General features: G+C 40.6%; 1 protein-coding gene across 1 annotated transcript in view; it reads right to left on the bottom strand.

Moving 5' to 3' along the window:
• Window positions 1-18,078: 18,078 nt before the first annotated feature.
• Window positions 18,079-22,604, bottom strand: part of LOC147610960 (uncharacterized) — a 48,439-nt gene continuing 43,913 nt past the window's right edge. The window contains exons 3-4 of the mRNA XM_086785619.1: window positions 19,597-19,704; window positions 18,079-19,340 (exon numbers count right to left, since the gene is read on the bottom strand). Coding sequence (XP_086641745.1) covers window positions 18,468-19,340; window positions 19,597-19,704 — 981 coding nt within the window. The 3' untranslated portion in view covers window positions 18,079-18,467. The remainder of the gene's footprint in view (window positions 19,341-19,596; window positions 19,705-22,604) is intronic.

A 22,604-nucleotide genomic window follows, 5' to 3' on the forward strand; every position in this document is an offset into this window, starting at 1 on the left:
GGAGTGCGTAACCAAAAGAAGAAGCTCAAATATGCTGGTGAGGGACCGTATAGAGTATGTGAAATTACCCCGCAAGGTACCATCCGAGTGGAGACTCTCAACGGAGTTGAAACCATTGGATTCCTCAATGGGAGTAAATTCAAAAGATACTATGACCTCCTAAGCCAAGAGAAGTTACATGCAATCCATCAGAAGAAGGCAGCTAAAGAACAAGCTGAGCTTAAGAAGATACAAGGGAGAGTTGAAGCCAAAGAACATCAACAACGTGTTAAGTAGGCGCCAACGAGAAGCCAACTTGGGGATTACGCAAGCATTTTTCGAGGAGGAAGAGGAGGATTCACTGGAATCTGACCCGCCTCTAAGATACCCAATTGAGCTACAGAGAGTCCTTGTGGGGAGGTGCTGTATAATTCATTATTGGATACGGGAGCTCAACACAATTTGCTATCATATGGAGTGTGGTGTCAACTTGGAAAACCACCTTTATCCAAGAGTGCTATTCAAGTTAAGGGCATCAATAAGAAGAAAACCGCTGTCTCAGGAATTTTGCACACTCCTATTGCCTATGACAAGGGGACTGTAATTCAAAGCTTTTTGGTTATGCCTGCTGGTACCATGGAGGCCAGTTATAAGAAGAAAACCCCTATCTCAGGAATTCTACACACTCCTGTTGCCTATGACAAGGGGACTGTAAACTTAGGGTGCAAATGGATGTTAGCCACAAGTGCAATATTGATTGGGCAACCAGGCGAGTTATAATGCAAGAACCAGCTCTCAGTTTGACTGCTCAAAATCCTGCACCTAAGCCATCAACTCTGGACAAAATGCTAGAAAACGAAAAATCACAAAGTCAAGTGGCCACACCATCTTTGATTGTTTGCCACCCCTCTAACGCTTCAACACCAAGAGTGGAAACAAGCAGTGTTCTCTCCAAGGCTCCGCTTACTATACCAAAGAGTACATACAAAGAGTACATACAAATGGGTGCCAAAAGCTTTGTTAACGGCTATCTCCACTGCTCAATCTCGTTCAGACAAGAAGCCTCATAGTAGGAAAGCAGCTACCCGCCCGAGAAAAGGCAATGTAATATCACGGATTCCTAAAATATTATTAGTAGCCCAAGGGTACTACGAAGGGAATGACCAGATTTGGGTCCCTAAACATAAGCTGAATCCCTCTACATCGCCTGTAAATCCTTGTAAACCAAATATTGCCACCCCAATGACAATTCAAGACCGTGGTGGTAAAGGAAAGGTAATGGAGTGCTCCACACCACTTCTTCTAGAGCTAGTTTGGATTCCCAAACGATATCGATCGATACCACCTAGCTCAGGAAGGGGGGAGCCACATGAAACTTCTAGCTCCTCATGCCAGGCACACATTGATATAGAAGTTTCTGCACACTCTACACCTACCCTTGTCAATACCCACCAAGAAACTAATAAGTCTATGTCTCCCCTTGTAAAAGTATCATCTCGGAAGCCATTTCTTCCATTCGTTCATGGGAGCGTACACTACCATCTCTGCAATTTGATGTGGCTACAAGGGTCATAAAAAGCTATCTGCCCACATCACCACCTATAACCCACTGGACAAATTGGTTCCAAGGGGCTACAACATCTTTGCAAAAAATATGATCTACCCAAGGAAGGGGAGAGCATGTACTCACATTCGACATTCTATTGCTTCCTCCCTAACCTTCTCCCCTGACCATGTAACTCCCAAATTCGAGGGGATGTATATATATAGCTTCATACACAAAAAAGAAAAGAAAAGAAAAATAAAAAATAGTAAAAAGAGAAAGAGCACATTAAGAGGAGAAATATCCGCATACAATTAGGAACAAGATTGACCTGTCTTCTCATAAACCTACTGATGCTATATCTGTGTTTGCAGATATGGCAGATGCACGAGCATCACACACTTCATCCACTCCCACCTTTGGTGAGAGGTATCATCTGTACCTTTCTCAGATATTTCACGTGCTATCCTGTAATTAAAACCGAATTGGATCATATAGATGTACTAGCCAGAGAGGGAAATGTTAAGGAATTAGAATGGCTAATTCGCCTGTTGACCAGGACTGGCCCCTACTCCGTAGAGGACGTATCCCCGACAGCCCAAGACTTTTCTTTTCCACACAATGACTATCCTCGCATAGTTACATTCTTGATGAGTTTATGTGGATGGAAAAACGAAGAAGATATATTTGACAATGAATGGATGGATGAAACTCATGGCACTACTACCGAGGCTGATTTTATTTATTTGGATGATGATGCGGATAGAGGCTTAGCCTTAGGGCTAGAGCCAGAACTCTACAACATCCTCTTACCTCGATCCTCAGTATTAGTGTGGTGACTGGTATAGGTAGGTTAGTGTTTTCAAGTTGTTTCTAGTTTTTTGTCCTTAAATGAGTGCTTATTTTTTCCCCACTGATGTGCCTCTCGATAGTGTTTGTTAGTTAATTGTACAGGTTGAAAAGTTTGATGTGGGTTTGCTTTCAAGTCCTGAGACTGCCGCAATGTTCATACATAAATATCTACATCAAATTGCGGGCATTTCTCATCGAATCAAGGAGATCTCCAAAATACAGGTGTAATTCTTCCATGCCCACTCTCTTTAATTTTTACTGTTCAATTAATTGCATGAACTATAATGCATGACCACATGGAATTTGTCAAAGCACTACTTAGTTTTTGAAGTTGCCTAACATGTTAGTGTAAATCATTGATGAGTTTAACCTTATTTGAGAAATTCTTGGGAATGCATACGGTCTTTAGTTAACCTTGGAATATGGTTGTCTTAGGTCTAGGGTTAAAACCATCTTAATGTTTGAACAACCTAGCCGTGTGTGTGTTGACCTTTGAGACATAGCTTTTACCGCTTTGTCGAAAGGATGTAAGAACACATTATAGTTCAGGAGCGAAAATCCAAAGAAATAAATAAACTAAAAAGAAAAGCCTACAAAAAATGGCAATGTAAGTCTCTTATGTGCTTTAATGTCGGCCTATTGCCCTATTGACACTTGGTAGGCGAGGAGTATTCTACTCTCCAAACCGATGCCCTAGGTTGGTAGGGGGTAGCCTTGCCTAAGGTGAGCTAATAGATTCCTGGAGAATACCTTGTGTTAATCATGGCACCAGGATCGATGCTAGTTTTGCCTTAGGGAGGTCGCCATTGTGTGTAAAAATTATCACGTGCATAAAAGAAATAAAGGCAAAAGGCTCCTATGACTCTGATGTTTCTTGTGTCCCTAGGCTCTTGAGATTAGCTTGTTCTTAGAGTAGACACATTGTGGTCATCTGTTTATTTATTAAGCTTGGTAATTTTCTTTGACTTAGGCCAGTTATAGACCTTGATTAACCTTCGACACCTTGCTGACTCTTGAATTACTTTCAATAATTTTAAACTCCTGTTAATTTGCTACGCTAGCTCATTCATGTGACCCCTTAAACTAAGTTCTCATGGCAAACTTCCATTGTGGTGTAACATGCTTGATTTTATTACACTCTATATCTTTTGAATTCCAGCATACTTTCACTCTACTTCCTTGTTTTGCAGATACACTCTACCACAACAAACCCTATCGAGCTTACCATACCATAGCTTCCGAGGACGGAATCTACATCAGGAAAGGGGGCATGTTAACCTATGGCGGACATTGAGACGTATTACTTTTTACGTCATATAATTAATTTAAGTATTCTGAGTCATGGGCCAGGCTTGTCGGCACCACATGTAAAGGATAAAGGGATTGGGTGATCATCGTTGATCAGAGGCGTACCTTGAATGTCATCAGGATAAGGGTTAGGATCGGCTGGCCATGTGTGGACACCCATGTGTGAACAGCTAGGTCACATATAAGAGTCAAATGTAACCCTAAAACCTCTCATTCTCAATGTGTTGAATACAAGGAGTGCTCTTGCTTTATCTTGTAAAGGATAAAGGGATTGGGTGATCGTCGCTCGCTGATGAGAGGCGTACCTTGAATGTCATCAGGATAAGGGTTAGGATCGGCTGGCCATGTATGGACACCCATGTGTGAACAGCTAGGTCACATATAAGAGTCAAATGTAACCCTAAAACCTCTCATTCTCAATGTGTTGAATACAAGGAGTGCTCTTGCTTTATCTTCTCCATCCCCTTCTCTTACGTGTGAGAGAGAGAGAGGGTAGCGATCAAGCATTGCATGGCGGCACGACGACGGCGGGGTGGTAGAGCGGTGGCGGTGGCTCCTTCTTCATCTCAGCGCGAGAATCCTTCACAACGGCGGTCTGAGCGGTGAGTGACACACCATTGCTCCTCCCTGTTTGAGCTTGCTAGTTTTTGGTTGTGTGCTTGCAGCCATTCGTGGCTCGCATACGGTGCCTAGCAAGTCCCAAGCTCCGACATGTGCGGCAAGAGCGCACACATAATGAGGTCATAGAAGAAGAGTGCCGACATGAAGAAATCATCGAATATGTGGAGCACTATTTCAAGAATGAGATGTCCTCTATGTGGCCCAAATTTTGGAGTGATACTTATAGCATTTGTTTAGTTTGAGTCTCTTAAATCGTCCCCCATATGGACCACCAATCTTTTTTTATGTCTAAAGTTTGAAGTGTGTGGGATTGAAATGACCTATCACATCAAGGATTCCCCCACCCTCCCAAAAGACCAATTTTATCAGAAGATGAACTACCTCTATTCTAAGATTGACAAAAATAGAATTGTCATAGAAGTAGAGTTCCAACAAATGAAAAAATCATCGAATATGTGGAGCACTATTTTAAGAATGAGAGATCCTCTATGTGGCCCGAATTCTAGAGTGATACTTATAGCATTTGTTTAGTTTCAGTCTCTCTTAAAACGTCCCTCATATGGACCACCAATCTTATTTTATGTCTCAAGTTTTAAGTGTGTGGCATTGAAATGACTATCACATCAAGGATGCCCCCACCCTTCCAAAAGACCAGTTTTATCAGAATATTAACTACCTCTATGCTAAGATTGACAAAAATAGAATTGAAATACCTAAAGATACTAAGCTTAGCTATGGGATTGAGTAGATCGTATGCATGGTTTCTCCCTAGGTGAATTCCTCTCCAACCTAAATTGGGTGTGTTTTTTGGTGAGCATTTTTTAACGAGTGCTTTTTGGTTTTAAGGCAATCGGTTTCTCTCTCTCTCTCTCTCTCTCTCTCTCTCTCTCTCTCTCTCTCTCTCTCTTCCTCTCTTCTCTCAATTTACTACAATTTCATAGCATGCTTTTTTGAAAAGACACCATAAAAGATGAAACTTCCATTATTTTCCAAAGAAAATTACAAGACTTTTGCATATTTTGACCACAACCTATGAGATGTTGAGCACAAGCAACAATACAAGAAAGCACTTGAGACCTTATAACACTATTGGGACTTAATTATCATCTTTCTCTCTCTCTCTCTCTCTCTCTCTCTCTCTCTCTCTCTCTCTCTCTCTCTCTCTTCTCTCAATTTATTATAATTTCAATGCTATTTGTTTACAAAAACACCATAGAAAGATGAAACTTCCATTATATTCCAAAGCAAAATTACAAGACCAACATATTATGACAAACACCTACGAGATGTTGAACACAAGTAACACGGCATGAAAGCATGTGGGACCTTATAATACTTTTAGGACTCAACTATCATCTTTGACTACTCAGACTACCCTAAATTTTCAATGAAGGTGGCAACTTCTCCTTGAAGAGGAGCCTCTTTTACCTCTTTAATGATGCCAAAGGCTCTCCACATCCCAATGGATGTTTTCGCTTTCACCTCTAGTATATTCTTGTCTGCAAGGTCTACCACCTTCTTTACTGTGAGCTTCTTGTAAAGCTCTTGTACTTCTAACGTTGTTGTCCATACCTTCAAAAGGGCATTCGATCTTGGTTCCCTTTCTTTGAGGTACATGAAAGATGCAAGAGCTTTAATTAAGATGCTTGCAAATGCCATATTATTAGAGCGATTGGTGGATGAAGCCATGAAAGTAAAGTGTATGCCCAACCTATGCTAATATGAAGAAATAAGGGATTGGTGGGGTAGGATGTATCCCTCCAATAAGAGTAGTGGTTAATGATAAACTCTATTCTATTTATAGGTTCCTCCACCCAATTAGTGGAGATGTGTCAATCAACCACTTGGCGAAAACTTTCCTTCATGGGCTCCTCTTCTTCAAAAATAATGGCACTGCTTGCAACACGATTATTATTGCGTGTTGTAGGATCAAAAGCCTCACTGGAAATTCTAATCCAAATGTATTTGTCATGTTGCTTGATGTGGCAACTTGCGACGTGCCCAAATTCTGAAGTAGTGAAATCTCGTCTGGATTTTTTGTGAAACCCTTAAATTGAAAACGAGTTTAGGAAGGCATATTGTGACTTTCTTGTTGTTCCAGAGAGGTGAGTGAAAGAGAGAGTAAACAAGAGAGATTTTGAGAGGGTGAGATGGAAGAGACAGAGAGAGAGTGGGGAGAGTATACGCTACAAAGAGTATACGCTACAAGGGGGTGAGATCGACTTGAGAAAGAGAGTGAGGAGGGTATGCACTTGATAGAAGAGGAAAGGGTTTGAGAGGGTGAGATTGCTAGAGGGGCAAGGAGAGGGTTTGAGAGGGTGAGATCAAGGTCGGAGAGAGAGAGAGAGAGAGAGAGACTAGGCGATTATGGCACTAGAGGGGGGTAGGCGATTATACTGGAGAGAGAGGGGGGGAGAGCCATTTATTAATGGACACCACCAACCATGTTGGTAGGTGTGCCATATGTATTGCCGAGTGGGGTTAGGCGATTATGGCACTAGAGGGGGGGTAGGCGATTATGCGAGAGAGAGAGAGAGAGAGAGAGAGAGAGAGAGAGAGAGAGAGGGAGGGAGGGAGAGAGAGCCGTTTAATGGATACCACCTGCCATGTTCGTAGATTCCATGTGTATTTCCCGAGCTCTTGCAATACACATGGCAGTACCACGTGTATTGCCCGAACGTAGATAATACACCTAACAATTCCATGTGTAACGTTGCAATGTGTCAATACATGTGGCCTGCCATGTGTATTACCCACACTCCGGTAATACATGTGGTAATACACGTGGTATGCCATGTGTAACGCCTGACCATTGGCATTACATGTGACACGCACATCAAGTAGTGCAGCCATGCGTAATGCTCGAGCGAGTGTCGGTATTACACATGCCATGCCACGTGTTATGCCCAAGCATGCGCATTACACATGGCAAATTCCATGTGTAATATTATAATATTTTTATTTATATTTATAAATATTAAATTATATAAATATATATATATTAATATATATACATTTATATTTAAAATAATAAATACAAATATATACATATTAATATATATACATACATAAACATTAATATGTATAGATACACATACATAAAATCTATATAATAAATATTGTATCTGTCTACTCCTCTTCCTCTACTGTCACACCAATGAGATGTTGACCACTAGACACCCTCGAGGGGCTCGCCTAAAAATATGTAGGTATAGCACGTGAGTTCAAATGAATGGGATTTTTTAATCCAAAATTTTAAGGTAAATTTACATAAATGCATTTATAGAATGGTTTTTTTAATCGATTTTGAAAGAAAACCCATAAGTCCATAAAGAAAAAGGAGTCATTTTATTGATGAAAAATTAACATGTGAGGGATTTTTTACATACCCTTTTGAATGCACGTGATACAGAGGGTTTCTTAGTAGTGCATCACCAAAGTAGACACCATGGGACACTAGAATTACACCTCATGTACAAAGACACGATATTATGATCTAAAACTTCCATTATATTCCAAAGCAAATTTACAAGACCACAGCATTACATGACAAACACTTACGAGATGTTGAACACACGCAACAATACATTAAAGCATGTGTATAAACAATGTTCTTTACTTCCATGGGCCACTATCATTGCAACTCATTTATAAAGACACCATATTATGATCTAAAACTTGTATTGTATTCCAAAGCAAATTTACAAGACCACAGCATTACATGACAAACTTTGGCTGAGATGTTGAACACATAGAACAATACATAAAAGCAAGGGTGTACACAATGTTCTTTACTTCCATGGGCCACTATCATTTGCTACTTCTTCACAACAAAGACACCATAGAGAAGCAACAATATATGAAAGCATTTTGGGCCTCAACTATCATCTTGGCCTTCTCCATCTACCCTAAAGTTGCAATGAAGGTGGAAATTTATACTCAAAGAAGAGAAGCCTCCTTTGCCTCTTCAATGATGCCAACAACTCTCCATATCCCAATGGCTATTGCTGCTTTCACCTCTACCATGTTCTTGTCTACAAGGTCTATCGCTTTCTCTATTATGAGCTTCTTGTAGAGCTCCTGCACTTCAAAAGTTGTTGTCCATGCTTCCATAAGGGCATCTGATCTAGGTTCCTTTTCTTTGAGGTGCATGAAAGATTGAAGAGCTTTACTTAAGATTCTTGCAAACGTAGTAGTATCAGAGGGATTGCTAGATGAAGCCATGATAAAAGAGTTTATGTCTAGCCTATTGCAATATGAAGATATAAGGGGAGGGTGGGGTTTGATGTGTGCCTAAAAGAAGAGTACTGGAACATGGAAATCTCTACTGTATTTATAACTTCTCAGAAATAGAAATAACTATTTTAAGCACAAAGATAACTATTTTAGACATAAAAATAATTATTTTAAGATCTCACCCAAACTCTCTTGCACTCACACTCTCTCTTTGTGTTCTTGAGATCTCTATCCATCTCTATAAATTTTAAATTTAATTACCTAAACGGTCATGGTAGAAGCTTTAAAAAATGCCATTGACACCATTTGAGTGTACAAGAGTGCATCACAATAATGTCTTAAACAATATATTTCTTTCATTACAAGAAAGTGAAATACATGAGTAATAAGGACGCCACAAGTGCAAGTGGAATAAGGAAGGTGGTATGAGGTAGGGAGCTCTACAAAATGTTGTAGGTGCAAGTGGAATAAGGAAGGTGGTATGAGGTAGGGAGCTCTACAAAATGTTGTAGGTGCAAGTGGAAATAGCCTCGGAATAGAAACCTTGCAAGTTCGAGATGATGTGGTGTCCATGATGAGGGCATTGTAAAAGAACCGACGGATATCTGTGCCATGACATGTCGATATTGGGGCTCCCTTGGAACACTAGGTGGCCATGGCCCATGACGAGGCACTTGACTGTGTTGGGCTCATGGGTACTGGCCGGGGGCTGGTGGAGGATATGGGTGAGGAACGTGTGGAGACGATGCCCCCATGTCCCTCTATTGCTCCCGTTGAGCATATTCACTAACCTCACCTTTGAAAAATTGTTGACCCAAATCATCATGAACATACATAAGTGGTTGTAGACAAGAACTAAGGCATACCTCATCGCTCTCCACGCTGATGGAATGTCGTTTGTTGTTGCGGTATCTTGCATGCTCTAGCCAAGGTCCCAGTATCGACAAAGCAATCTAGGACTGCATCCTCAATCGATGAACGTCTTGAGTAACCACCTTCCATAGTACAAGCTCACAACAATTAGCATATATAAGGGTGTATGCATGTTTGGCTGGTACTCTTTTTATGCTAAAAAGCATGTACTAAAGTATCACAAAAATAGCACATTTCAAGAGTGCCAGAATGATTGTTGGAAAATATAATATGTGGGGGGGGGAGGGGATGGAATATATGTTTATGTACAGTGAGTTATATCTTGCATGTTTGAAATGCCCACTTCATGGGACAGTTTCTAAACATCATGATGCCACCACTTTAGTTGTAACCGCTCTCTGTCATCTTGCAAACCCGCTTTCTCTCTCAATATTGAGCTCTCACTTAACCTCTCTCGTTGCTTGCGAACCTACTTTCTCTCTATTTGTGTTGCGGTCTCTGTCTTTGTAAGTGCTCTCTGTCACATGCCCGTAAAATAGCAGAAATGTCTCGCTCATTGAGTGAGCTCCCACAGACGAGGTTCTGTCAAACTGTGAAAGAGTTCCACGAGGTTTACGGGTTAAGCATGACAAGCAAGAATCCACGGAGCCTAAGTGACGAGGACCTGCCAGCCGGAACGGGAATAGCTCATTGTATTTATTACGCATTCAAGAAAGTCGAAGGATTACAGGGTGAAATGAGGAAAAATATGAGACTCGGCACTTGTAGAGGAAGCGATGGATTTTCATTATCCTGTATTACTAGGAGGCACCCCCCAACAATCAGTTTGGGGTTTTGTTTTGGCGAAGGGGTTCACGCTCAAGCATTGCTGGGCTGTGAAAAATGCCACGAACAAGGAAGCCTTCACCATAAATTGGGCAGAGTTCATAGAAAGCGTCTTGTGCAAGCTACACTGAAAGATCAAAAGATGGTCTAAAAGAAACAATATATCTACCAACCCTTCTAAAGGAACAGCACACGGTGGCGATCATATTTGACGTGTCCACAAATTCAGGCAAGGTGCAGCCAACCTGCATTCAATCTCCCATATAATCCCAAGGCTCTCGGGTCTTCATTCGTTTAGTTTTCCCATGCACATGGGTCACCATCAGTGAGCTATAGTTTGCGTCATCTAGTTAACTGTTGACATATGTTGCTGGCAGAAGCTAAGGCAAGACTGGACAGTACAAGTGCAATGGTATATAGAGCCAACAATTAAATGACAAGGCAAAGAAGGAAAAATTGTGCCAGGAAAACATGCCCATAGGGGTCAAAAATTTAAGGATAAACTTGCAACAAGCAGCGCATTTAGATTTGACAGCAGACTCAGAGCAACGGAGGAAGTTGTAGACGTACATCAGGCCACGTCCACGCTAGACATTCTTGGATTTAGTGCCAAAGCTCCAAATCTTGATGAGATGCCACCTGTGTTGGAGGTGACGGTATATATAGTTCATTCTTCCCATTTGCATTAGTGGGTGTGGAGGTCAAAAAGTGTGCGAGGCCATTTAAATAATGGGGGCAATGGTGTGATATGTGCAAGCAAAATTCAAACATGGTTATATTTTGTTATTGTGCTAGTTTGAGGGTTGGTTTTTCTAGATAAATTGATTCATCTCCACCTTGGTTACATAAGTTCCAAGGAGATACATCCATCCACTATTGATGTATGGCGATGGAGGTAGTGTGTATGATTGAGGAGAACTTTCCCACACTAGTAAACTACATCTTGTGGTACATTTGATAGAATAATTGATGTTGTGCATACTTGTTTGGATATTCTTCCTCGCATGGTTCATGAAGAACTTAAAGGATTTTTTTAGGCAAAGAGAAAGGTCGAAAGGAAGCATGGAAAGGTGGTAGTTAGTGCAAGAAGCGTGCATCCATATTTCACAGTATCTCTCAAGTCATCAGCAAAATTATGAGCTCGTTTTGGGGCCCTCTAAGGAGTTTTATGCTCTTTATCTCTCTACAAAATGGGTCCACGATGAAATTTGAGCACATCATTCCCAAATGTTTTGGAGTTTGTAGATTTAGAATGTACTTGTCAAGATCTTTCCAATGGTATATAACATGATGGTGTTTTAACATAGGATAGTGAAGATCCCCAAAAAGTGGTTTCTCAAAAGTGATGATGAGGCATGTAATGTTACATTTTGGCATCTTAAATCTTGTTTTTGGTGTATCTTGAGCATTACTACTTGAATGTTTTCAAAGATTGTATATTTGAAATCTACTCATCTCATAAGCTTCTTAATGATATGTCACATGGAGGGGTTCTAACATTAGATTGATAGGGCTCACCATGGTAGAAAGTGTACCACCTTATCATGCTTTCACCTACCACCAACCAATGAAGATGAAGGTGTCCCTATCCAAGATTAGGACGAAACAATCGAATCCAAACATATGAATGATGATGATCTAGGTGATGATAATGATGTGGAGTCTGCTAGCACTGGCATAGATCTTTTTGTCAATCTTGCAATGGGAGAAGATATGGATCTTGAGATAGACCAACTAGCATGGATGGATTCAATTGAAGAATGTTGCCAATGTCGGGCCAAGCTCACCCTAATACGTTATTTATTTTCTTAATTAGCAATGTTAATTTAATATTTGTAATTGAGTTCTTATTTCTAAATATGATCATGTAGCTCTCGATCCTCCTCAAAATTGAAGATACGTGATAAGTGGTCTCAAAAGGACACCTCTATTACATTGGGCCAACATAAACCAACACACATTTTCTCTCGAGTGTCTATGAAAATATTACTCTTGGGTATGCCTCTAGAATTTTATAATAGCACGATTATATATGCGGATGTATATGTGTATATAGCTGTGTGGTATAATGCAACACTCCTACGACATTCACTTAGTGCAACTGCCACTCTCACTATAATGCGACACTTCTACAACATTCACTTAGTGCAACTGCCACTTTTACTATATTCTCTCACTAGTGGCATACCTATATCATGCAACTATGCCCTCATCGCGTCTTGTAATAAGGCTTTAAAAATGTACTTTAAGCATTTTCTCGATGCTTGGGATCACAGAGATAACAAAATCCATGATGAAGCTTTTTGCTAAAGGATTGCATGCATATATTGGTGGCAATAAGGGGAATATGTCATGAGTATGGTTTGCATGCCAGATTTGTTGTTCAGAGTTGAGGATATTGAAATTTCTCACTTGGGGATTTCACCTAAAAGTATGTAAGTCTACTACATGTGTTCAAAAGGAGGGGTTTTTTTTACCAAGATTTTGAGAAAAATTTACAGAAATCATGGAAGATGGTGTTGCTATCATTTACATGAGTTTTTTTAATGACACTTTGGAAAAAACCCCATAAGCTTATAAAGAAAAAGGGGGTCATTTTATTGAGTCAAAACTCACATAAAAGAGTATCTTTTAATACCCTTTGAATGCACATTATAAGCAGTTCTTCTTAAGACTGCACCCACCAAAGTTTCTAACTCGCCCATGGCCTTCATCAGCCAACTATCTAGATAGCAACATCCTCCTCCACTTCCCATCTCACTACAACACATCGAGGCCATAGTAGCGTTTTCTTGCAATGCTCTAGTAATATTGAGGCAATGGGAATGTTGGGGCTTCTTTTGCTACCCAATAGTGTCCTTTTACTACCCAATGACGTTATTTCGCTACCTAGCTGCTCTGTGAAATATTGTTGCTAGAGATAGCATTTTTTTACAGTGTAGCAATGAAATTTTGTTACTGAGTAGTGACCATAGCAGTGAAATTTTGCTTCTCTGCTACACTATTTTTAAAAAAAAATTGAGAGGGGATTGATTTTAGGTCATAGATATCATATTTATACAGAAAGGAAAGATGGTTTGCAAAAAAACATTCTTCAGAAGTTCGAAAGATAAAAAGATAGCTTGAAAGAAAAATCTTCAAATGAAATAATCACATAATAATTTCGAGATCATGATAGCTTGAAAGATAAAAAGATAGCTTGAAAGAAAAATCTTCAAATGAAATAATCACATAATAATTTCGAGATCATGAATCCATCCCATCTTATAATAGATCGATTTGTGTTGCCATTAGGACCTCAATGGAAGGCTTCTTGGGCCCTTTTATTTGGCAGTTTAAGGAGTCAAACCTTTTCTCTTAAGAAGAAACGTTTTCTAATTAGAAGCTTCAAAACGGCTACTTTATTCGAATTTGAATTTTGGGAGGAAAATGGAATTTAAAATCTAGCGAACAAAACCATATCATGTAACATATCTATGGAAAGCTCTTGATGCGTAGATCACGGACCTATAATCTCCGCTCAAATCGGAGCTTGTATGTAGAAGTTATGGAGGTCCGAAAATTGTAAAATTGCCTCCCCCCCTTCTTGGGGGAAAAAGTGCACCCTTTGACCACTCTTACACCTCTCTTACAAACCCAACATTTCAGTCTACATGGCAACCCCCCATTTGGCTATTCCTTAATCACCTTGATTAGGTTTGGGCAAATTAAAGGGCCCAAGAAGACCCCATTCACTTCCTAATGTTTATTAATCTCTACATCTAAGGACAATGAAAAAAATGGGGTTTGATGTCAATAGATCACTATCATTAGTCAATAAAGCATTGTCATGATCGATAGGTGATTGATCATTATCTTCTTCAGAATGAAGTTTCTCATGCTCTTGATCGGCCTTCTCTAGATTGTTTTGTTTATTTTTATCATCATATTCTTCCAATGAGACGATTTGGGATAGTACTTGCACCTCATCTAGAGATTCTACCTCAACATCTTTATCTTGAAAGATATGTTTTGAACAAGGGTAAACTTGTATAACATACCACCACTTTGGATCAATTCGATCTATGTGAAACACAATCTAAAATCATAAAGCAAAGGGCATATTATTAATCATGCTTGCAATCTACACATTCATTATACTACATCATGATGATTGGTTTGGAGACAGTGTTGAGGTAGTACGAAAGTATCTTTTTCTCATCATTCCAAAACTTGGTGGAATCAATTTGAAAAAACCCATTTGGATGTTCCTTCACCAGTGATTAAGCACCTCTATATATCACCTTAAACCATTTGATATCAAAGATGAATAGACTGAATGCTCTAAACCCAACCTTAAGAATATCTTGAATAGTTCCATAATACTCAAGATTGTCCTCTATGATGGACATCGGTATCATGCTAGTAGTTTTTCTTACTCAAAAATTACCATGATACCATGATGTGTTTCTTTTAGAATCCACATGCTCTGTGCAAAAGTGTCTTCCCTCTAAACACATTGCATTATATAATTTGTACTAATATTAAACAAAAGCATGATCTTTAGTACAGTGCATTAAATAAGGTATATAAGAATCAAAGCATGAGAAAGAGATGAAGGATATAGTTACTTGAGAGTCACATCCTCGCATACTAATGCTCTTCTAAAATCAATGTTCATTTGTTTATATGTATGTAGCTTCAGGAAGTGGACCACTCCTCTATGCAGGATGAATATGATTTTGCACCCTACTGATATGTCTTGATAATTGTACATGTGAAGATTCAACCACCCACAATCTAGACAAGATAATTTCCTCTATCCTTTTCAGCGGTGTTAAGAGGATTAAACAATTCTGTAACTGTCTATGAAACCATCACAAGATACCAAGGGGAGGCATCCCTAGGCCCCTACAACATTTGATTATAATAGAATTTGTTTAAAAATGGCTACTAGAAGGATGAGAGTTTTAGCAAAACAACGTGATTGTTTTGCCAAAACTTGCACACTTCTGGCAATCCCTTTTTTTAATTTTGTGTTGAAAAAAATGTTGTGGAGGGCCTATGGAAGCCTCTCCTTAGTATTTTGTGATTGTTTCATGGACACTTATAGAATTTTTTAATCCTCAACACATCCTCTAACACCGATGTGAAAAGGATAGAGGAAATTATCTTATCGAGATTGTGGGTGGTTGAATCTTCATGTACAATTATCAAGGCATGATAGGGCACCTTAGCAGCTAAATAAGCTCAACCAGTTAGATTTCATGATGGTTTCATGGACATGAATTCACATTTTTAGCCTCTATAACACTAGTAAAAGGGACAAGAAACTATCTTTGTAGAGAGTTGGGAGATGAATATTTCCATAGACATTTAATATGGGCATGGTAGGGCACCTTAGCGAGGGGGGCCTATGGAAGCCTCCCTTGTGTTTTGTGATGGTTTCATGGATAGTTATAGACTTTTTTAATTCTCTATAACACCGATGAAAATAACAGAGGAAATTATCTTGTCCAGATGGTGGGGGTTTGAATCTTTAGCTTTTCTGCTATCCATACTTTTGTGCCCTTCAAGTTATTTTACCACTTTAAGATACCTTTTTCTAAGAACTTGAGTTATGCATAATAATTTCAAGGCTTCCACTATGATTCATTATTGTTACTACTAGCATATTTCCCTTAATTGTTTTCAATCACATTGTGGTTATACACTTTTGGGCTTTGTAGCATTTATCATCTTTCTACCACCTCTCAAGTAATCCTATTTGAGTGGGCACAGACTCCCTTTGTCTTCTCTATTCCTCAAACTCCACTATGCCTTAAGTCTTCATTTGCCCAACATTCTCTTGAGAAATCTTCTTTTCTTGGTGGGTCTCTCTCCAAGCTCAACTCAAACTCTGTTGTACCAAATCATGTGAAGTCATCCATTGAGTGACATGTTTTCATGTTAGAGGTGGATGACATATTGCTATAAGGATACAATCCACTCATTTTGCCGAATGTGATCTTTTAGGTAATCCCAAAGTACCCACAAACGAGAGGATGGTCTATGTATGTGAATGCATATGGCACTTCTCTAATCCATATGAACCCACTCAAAAGTCCTTAATATAAAATATGATATTTTAACCTTGGAAAGCTAGGATGTGGGCAAGTTGAGTGTCATCGGTTCATGGTGAACCCAGTGGTATGGAGGAGGTTATAGATGCACGGTGGAATATGATAAGCTGTATCAATGGCTATAAAACAAAGAATTGAAAACACACCTTTACCCAAGTATTTGTGCGTACTATTGTGGTTATTGTACTATCGATAGATTGTGAAGAGAGAGAGAGAGAGAGAGAGAGAGAGAGAGAGAGAGAGTAACTATGAAGAGTGTTGATTTATCTACCCCTTGTTAACTAAGTCGAAAGAGTGTGCATTTTATGTGGGGAGGGGGGATATGCACGTGTGTGTGTGTGTGTGTGTGTGTGTGTGAGAGAGAGAGAGAGATGGGCATGAATGTGTCCTGTACTACTCTCTCTAGGTTGGCATTTTTCAACTATGGGTAGATGAGAGGCCACATTCTTCACCATGGTTTTCTTTATTGAGGTGTTTATATGTCCTCAAGTAGATAATTGAGTTGTCTATCCCCTAGAAGGCAAGTGAATACACTATGAACTCTAGGATTAAATTTAAAAAGGTGACATCTATCTTTGCTTAAAGAAGCTATGTTGTGCCTAAAAGTTTTACACAATTGTCAACTGCAAATCCCTTGAGTTTTGATGCTCATTGATTAGACACCAAAAATTGTGTCTAGGATATGAAATTTGATATTTGCCACTACTACTTAATTGAAATGTTGACATCATGTGCATGTGCATGCATGCCTGCACGAGAGAGATAGAGAGAGAGAGACAGAGAGAGAGAGAGCGAGATTTAATCCTTGTTGTCTTGAAGATAGATTGATCACCATCAACTAGAAACTCTTCTAATTAATTCAAATTTTTAATTCTCTATTTTGAAGCAAAAATTGACCACTACCTAGTTAAAATTTTAATTTTCGTCAATTTTTTCCAAGTTACCTCTTTATTGTTATTCACATTGAAGACTCGATTACAAATAGCATGCACACCAAGTCTATCCACACCAATAAATGTAAGATTCTAAAACTCGTCCGAAAACAATCATATTCTCCCCATTTAATCAAGATGACTTCTAGGAGGTGGTTTTTCAATCTGAAACAAGTGCACGACACTGAATCTCAAGCCTCAAGATAAAGTGCCAATTCAAAGATCTTACAATTCTCAGTTCTATGATATAAATCATATAACTTTGCCCCATAATAGGTGGTAGAAATCTTGATGAGGTCTTTTTTATTGTTCTCTTGTTCCAAGGTTCACTACATATCATGTCTAAGACCTAGTCTAGGGAGATCTCAAGCCTTGTATCAAGGTACTATAAATGAAGAAGTCAGAATGATACTACATGATCCAAGTATCAATCTAATACAACTCACTTCACTATGAAAATGATACATGGCAATGCTAAGGAAAATGCTCTATTTTCCACACCCAAACTAGAGCTTTTAGCATTTCAACGCCTCCTTGCTTTAGAAAAACCACTATAACTTGTCTAGCCTTCTAACTCCGGAAATTAAAGCTCTTTTAACCTCTTCTCACTTTACACTGAAGTGCCATTTACATGTCTTGTAATGAAGCTAAGCTTATGTAGCAGCCTAGTCTACTGTTCCAATTTATGAGATGCTTTTGAGATGACCAGGCATGAAGTAAGTGCAAATTGTAACCTTTCTAGGGTCTTCAACATAGAGCATTCAACATTTGACACTAGGTTGATGGCTTGCTTGTATGGACTTACCAAAAAAAAAAAAACATAGCTTTTCTTGAATCCATGCAAGGTTTTTGTCCAACAGGTCAAATGACACGAGAGATTTACAAAGAAACTTTAAGCTTCCAGCTGAGATCACCAGTCTCTCTCTCTCTCTCTCTCCCTCTCTCTCATTATCGTCAGCAGAATCACACCATAGAAATGCTCATCACCCCTTCTCTTCCACAGTACAGCCCAAAGCCCACTGAGATGGCATACCTACTGCCTTTCTTAGATTCATAACAAGGCCCTAGGGGTTCATGTCTTGCTGCCATCACTAGTAACAACAGAGACAGACCAGTAATGCTCCACTACCAACTTTTCTCTTCCACAGTACAGCCCAAGCTAGCTGAGGCTGCATACACCTGCAGCAAAAAATGGGTTCATGTCTCAGACCATAGAAATGCTCCACCACCTCTTCTTTTCCGCAGTACAGCCCAAGCTTGCTGAGCTCGTTTACATGCAGCCTTTCTGAGTGTCTTTCTACCTTGCACTTTTCTGCAAAAATGGTGGTCTTTACCCGTGTGTAGGAGATCCTCATTCACAATGTGGTAACAGTCAAGTACACTCTTAGGCATACTCACGCCCTTATTGTGTATGCCATCCTCATTCACTATGTTGCAACGTTGCACCCTTACATCATGCTTATGCATACTCATTGTACGACTCGTCTCATCAAACCTTGGAAACTGCTTTGAGTTCTCCTCTTCGATGCAGCATGTTTGGTGCAGAGTCTGGCAAGGGTTGATATCCACATGAGAAGAACTCAGATTACCCTTCATGGAGGTAGGGTTGACAAACTCCACAAACTCTTTTAACTCGGAAAAGCAGCTATGGAGTGAGTACGACACAAAGAAGACGTCTTTTCCTATCAACGCTGGCTTCACTTGACCATTTTCACCCTCTTCCCCACAAACATTCAGCCCATTGATAGGTGTCTTTGAAGAATGCAAGAAACCATACTCCAGTCCTGCTTTGGCCTTGGCATATGTATTGCCAAAACAGCTATCATATTTACTAGTCCCAAGTGTTCCATTCAGACATGAGTTGGAAGAGTGAGCCTTAGTGGAAAGACACCATAGTCCACTAGGAAGGACTGCTATTGTTGGCTTTATTTCATTCAGCATGCGAAGTGTCTCATGCGAGATACTGTACCGTGGAACTGCACGGATTCTGGTGGCAGTTGTATCAGTTATGAAAAATTCCGAAATCCCAAGAAGTCGCATGGTTTGTAGACGCTCTGGCCAAATCCAAATCTGTCAAAAAAGAACGCTTTTAGAACTACTAGAACTAAATCCTGGAACAAACGAGTGGATGAGTTCACCATCTACAGAACTTTAGGTAGGTTATAGACAAGACAAGGATGCACCCTTTGGCATGGGCCCAACATGGCTGCCCATTCATGACGAATGAGCAATCTTGCCCATCCAACTACCCACCAGTGGGATAGATGGGGACATTTGTGTAACCAGCCTCAGGTTATGCATTTTGAGTGAAAATAAGAATATGCACCTTTGTTTTCAAAGCTTTTGCTATCGAAATCAAAAGCTCTTCCTTGCCCAGCATATCAACTCCAACGAGTACATCATAACCCTCATGGCTGGTGATTATATCAACAACCTGGAACCTTTCATTCATATCCACATTGTGAGATTATGGATATCCAAGAGGTTATCACTTGAACTATCCCAATGAAGCCTACATCCAGTGGATAATAAATCTTCAAAAAACAAAACACACATTCAAATTAATTTCATCTCCTCGGAAAATATTTCACACGTGTTCAACTGCTGGCATGGCTATTCTCATCACACAGCCACTTCCTTATTGCAAAATGGCCGAGAAACAATCACAGAAACATTCAGTATCCCAATTTTGCAATCTATGATTCACAGAACAATCTCATTTAGCAACAGTGTGTGCAATGCATACAACCTTCTCTATCAAAGCAGCCAACAATCAAGAAGAAACCCTTAAAATGATCACCAGATGATCCTTGGCATGGCATGTAACCATGCCTAGGGTTTTTGGACACAAACGCAAACATGAACTTCAAAATCTATATGGAAGCTTTTGCAATTTCTATGGTGTCCACGCGGGCGGGCGGGCGGGCGGGGGGCGTCCTAGGAACGGGTGGACGTGGACTAGGCTATGGGTGAGGGATGGGAAATTGGAGGCTGGGGAGGAGCCACAAGTGCTGCAAGTGGGTGGGCGCCCGGCCGAGGGGGGAGGGTGGGAGGGCTTTCGGCAACCTAAGGGGGAGGAGGGACCTCTTTGCCTCCTTAGGAGTGGCCTTGTATAGTCACTTATATAGTGCTTGTTGCTGCTACAAATAACAATCCACTTGGATTTATTAATATTGAACCTTAGCCACCCATCCAAGCTTGCTTTCCCTAATCCCAGGTCCTTGATCAGGAGGGCATATTCAAGGATTCTTCTTCTTTCATTGCACAGAGAGGGGGGCAGCCTAACAAAGACAAAGATGGGGCACCTCCCTCTAAGGACTCCAAGGACTCCAAGGATGCAAAGCCGAAGGGGTCTTCAGCTCCTAATTCATCCGCAACCAGAAGGTTTGTGATTACTGCTGCAAACAGGGGCACTTATGGCAACAATGCCGGAGTCGCATGTGGAACTTGGAAGGGAAGTCAAAGGACAAAGGGGCGAGCTCATCCGCCAAAGTTGTGGAGTCGTCAGCTTTCCTCACCCTAATTGATCTGGAGTCCATGTCACATGCACTCTGCACTCAGTGCATGGTGACAAGATGGCTCATCATCAGAAGTGCAACATTTGTACAGTTTTAGAACCCAGTAGGATGATATTTGTCGTACGCCGTGACCCCATTGTACATCCTCAGTCCAGGATAAGTCAGGCACGAGCTACGTAGGTCATTCCTCAGCCTTAGTGGGTCAGTCAGTCAGTCAAGTCCCTTAACCCACTTGGAGAGAATCATTCATGCATGTAGAGTCAGTAGAAGCCTTAGGGTTTGCATCAGAAAGCACTCTGCATCTTGCATAATATGCATACATATGCCTGTGCATCATTTAGAACTTCCCCAAAGCCTTAGGGAATTTACTGGGATTTATCTGGTATTTTTCCCATATTTATTAGTATTTATTTATCATTATTTGCATTATTGGGCATTTATAAATATTAATTTTATTTAATGACCAACCTCCAGTTAGTATAAATAGGCTTGCCTAGACCTCTTTTGCTCATTCAGTCTTCATTGTGCTAAGAGCTCTCCTCTCTCTTGCTTTCAGCCCAAGACTAATCCAGCCCTAGTGCCCATAAGCTTTCTTCTCCAGCCCTTGAGATCCATAGCTTCAGCCCAGCCCTAGGTGCCTGTCCTCAGCCTCTTTCAGCCCTGAATTCAGCATCAGTTCATGCCCTAGATTCAACATACTCTTCAGCTCAGTTCCACGCCTGAAAACCAGCAGTTGGCAGCCTTCATACCTGCGTTTTGGTGCAGCCGTACAGCAATTCATCTGCGTTTTGCTCCAGCCGTACAGCAGCAGACCTACAGTCCTCTGATGCTCATGCGTTTCAGTCCACAGCCCTCTCTAGACACCTGCGTTTCTGTCCACAGCAGAATCCAGCCCTGAAGCAACAGTCTACAGCAGTTTCCAGCCTTGAAACAGTTGTTTGCATCAGTGTCCAGCATTCTGTGCATCATCAACACACTCAGCAGTCATCTGGTGAAGGTAACACAGCATTCATATGTGTTTTCAGCATTCTAACAGTGTGTAGAACAGTCCACCTTCTTCTTCTTTGAGCCTCAGGTGTGCAGCCCTTCCTCATGCCCTTGGGAGGAGTGCATAGGCTCGAGATCAAGTCATCGAGGTGTTTCTACAGCAGTGTACAGATCAGCCATACTCCGATCCTCCGAGATCTTGCGTTTGGCTTATCTACAGTCCAAAGTCATTCTCTCTAAAGTAATAAAGCAAATACTATCTCGTTATCGGGATAGGGGGCCCTTCAGTGGGTAATTCGGGACCCAATCTGGTGTACAGTGTTCATATCTCTCTCTCATCTCTTTAAAGTTTGAAGTAAATGAAATGGATTGCTAAACTCACGAAACTCAGGATACAGAAGACGGTGTGAGCATATTGTGTGACAGGATCAACCAATACAAAGACTTCCGCTGCATATCACATTGGTATCAGATTCAGATAGTCCACACACACCGTATCCTAGCGTGGGGGCATCCTCGGATGGTTAGATTGCGTTCCGGCACGACCACCGACTTCAACATCATGTCTACAGGAGAGTACTCATCAGCCGGAAGACGTCTCCCCCGAAGGAGACCTTGCTCTTCCGCCTACAGCAGACACCATAGCTCTTCTAAGAGCTCAGAACCAGCTACTCATGGAGCGTCTCCAACTCTTGGAGGTAGCAACAGCACGTCCTTCTACACCTCCAGCAGCACCCGACTACATCTCCCTCTTCTTTCAGATGGAATAACAAAGGAGAGAGGACGAGGCCCGAAGGAGAAGAGAAAAAGAAGAAAGACGGGACTATGA

The sequence above is a fragment of the Cibotium barometz genome, chromosome 48 (assembly GCF_041138505.1).
Source record: "Cibotium barometz isolate CiBa-2024 chromosome 48, ASM4113850v1, whole genome shotgun sequence".
Taxonomy (NCBI): domain Eukaryota; kingdom Viridiplantae; phylum Streptophyta; class Polypodiopsida; order Cyatheales; family Cibotiaceae; genus Cibotium; species Cibotium barometz.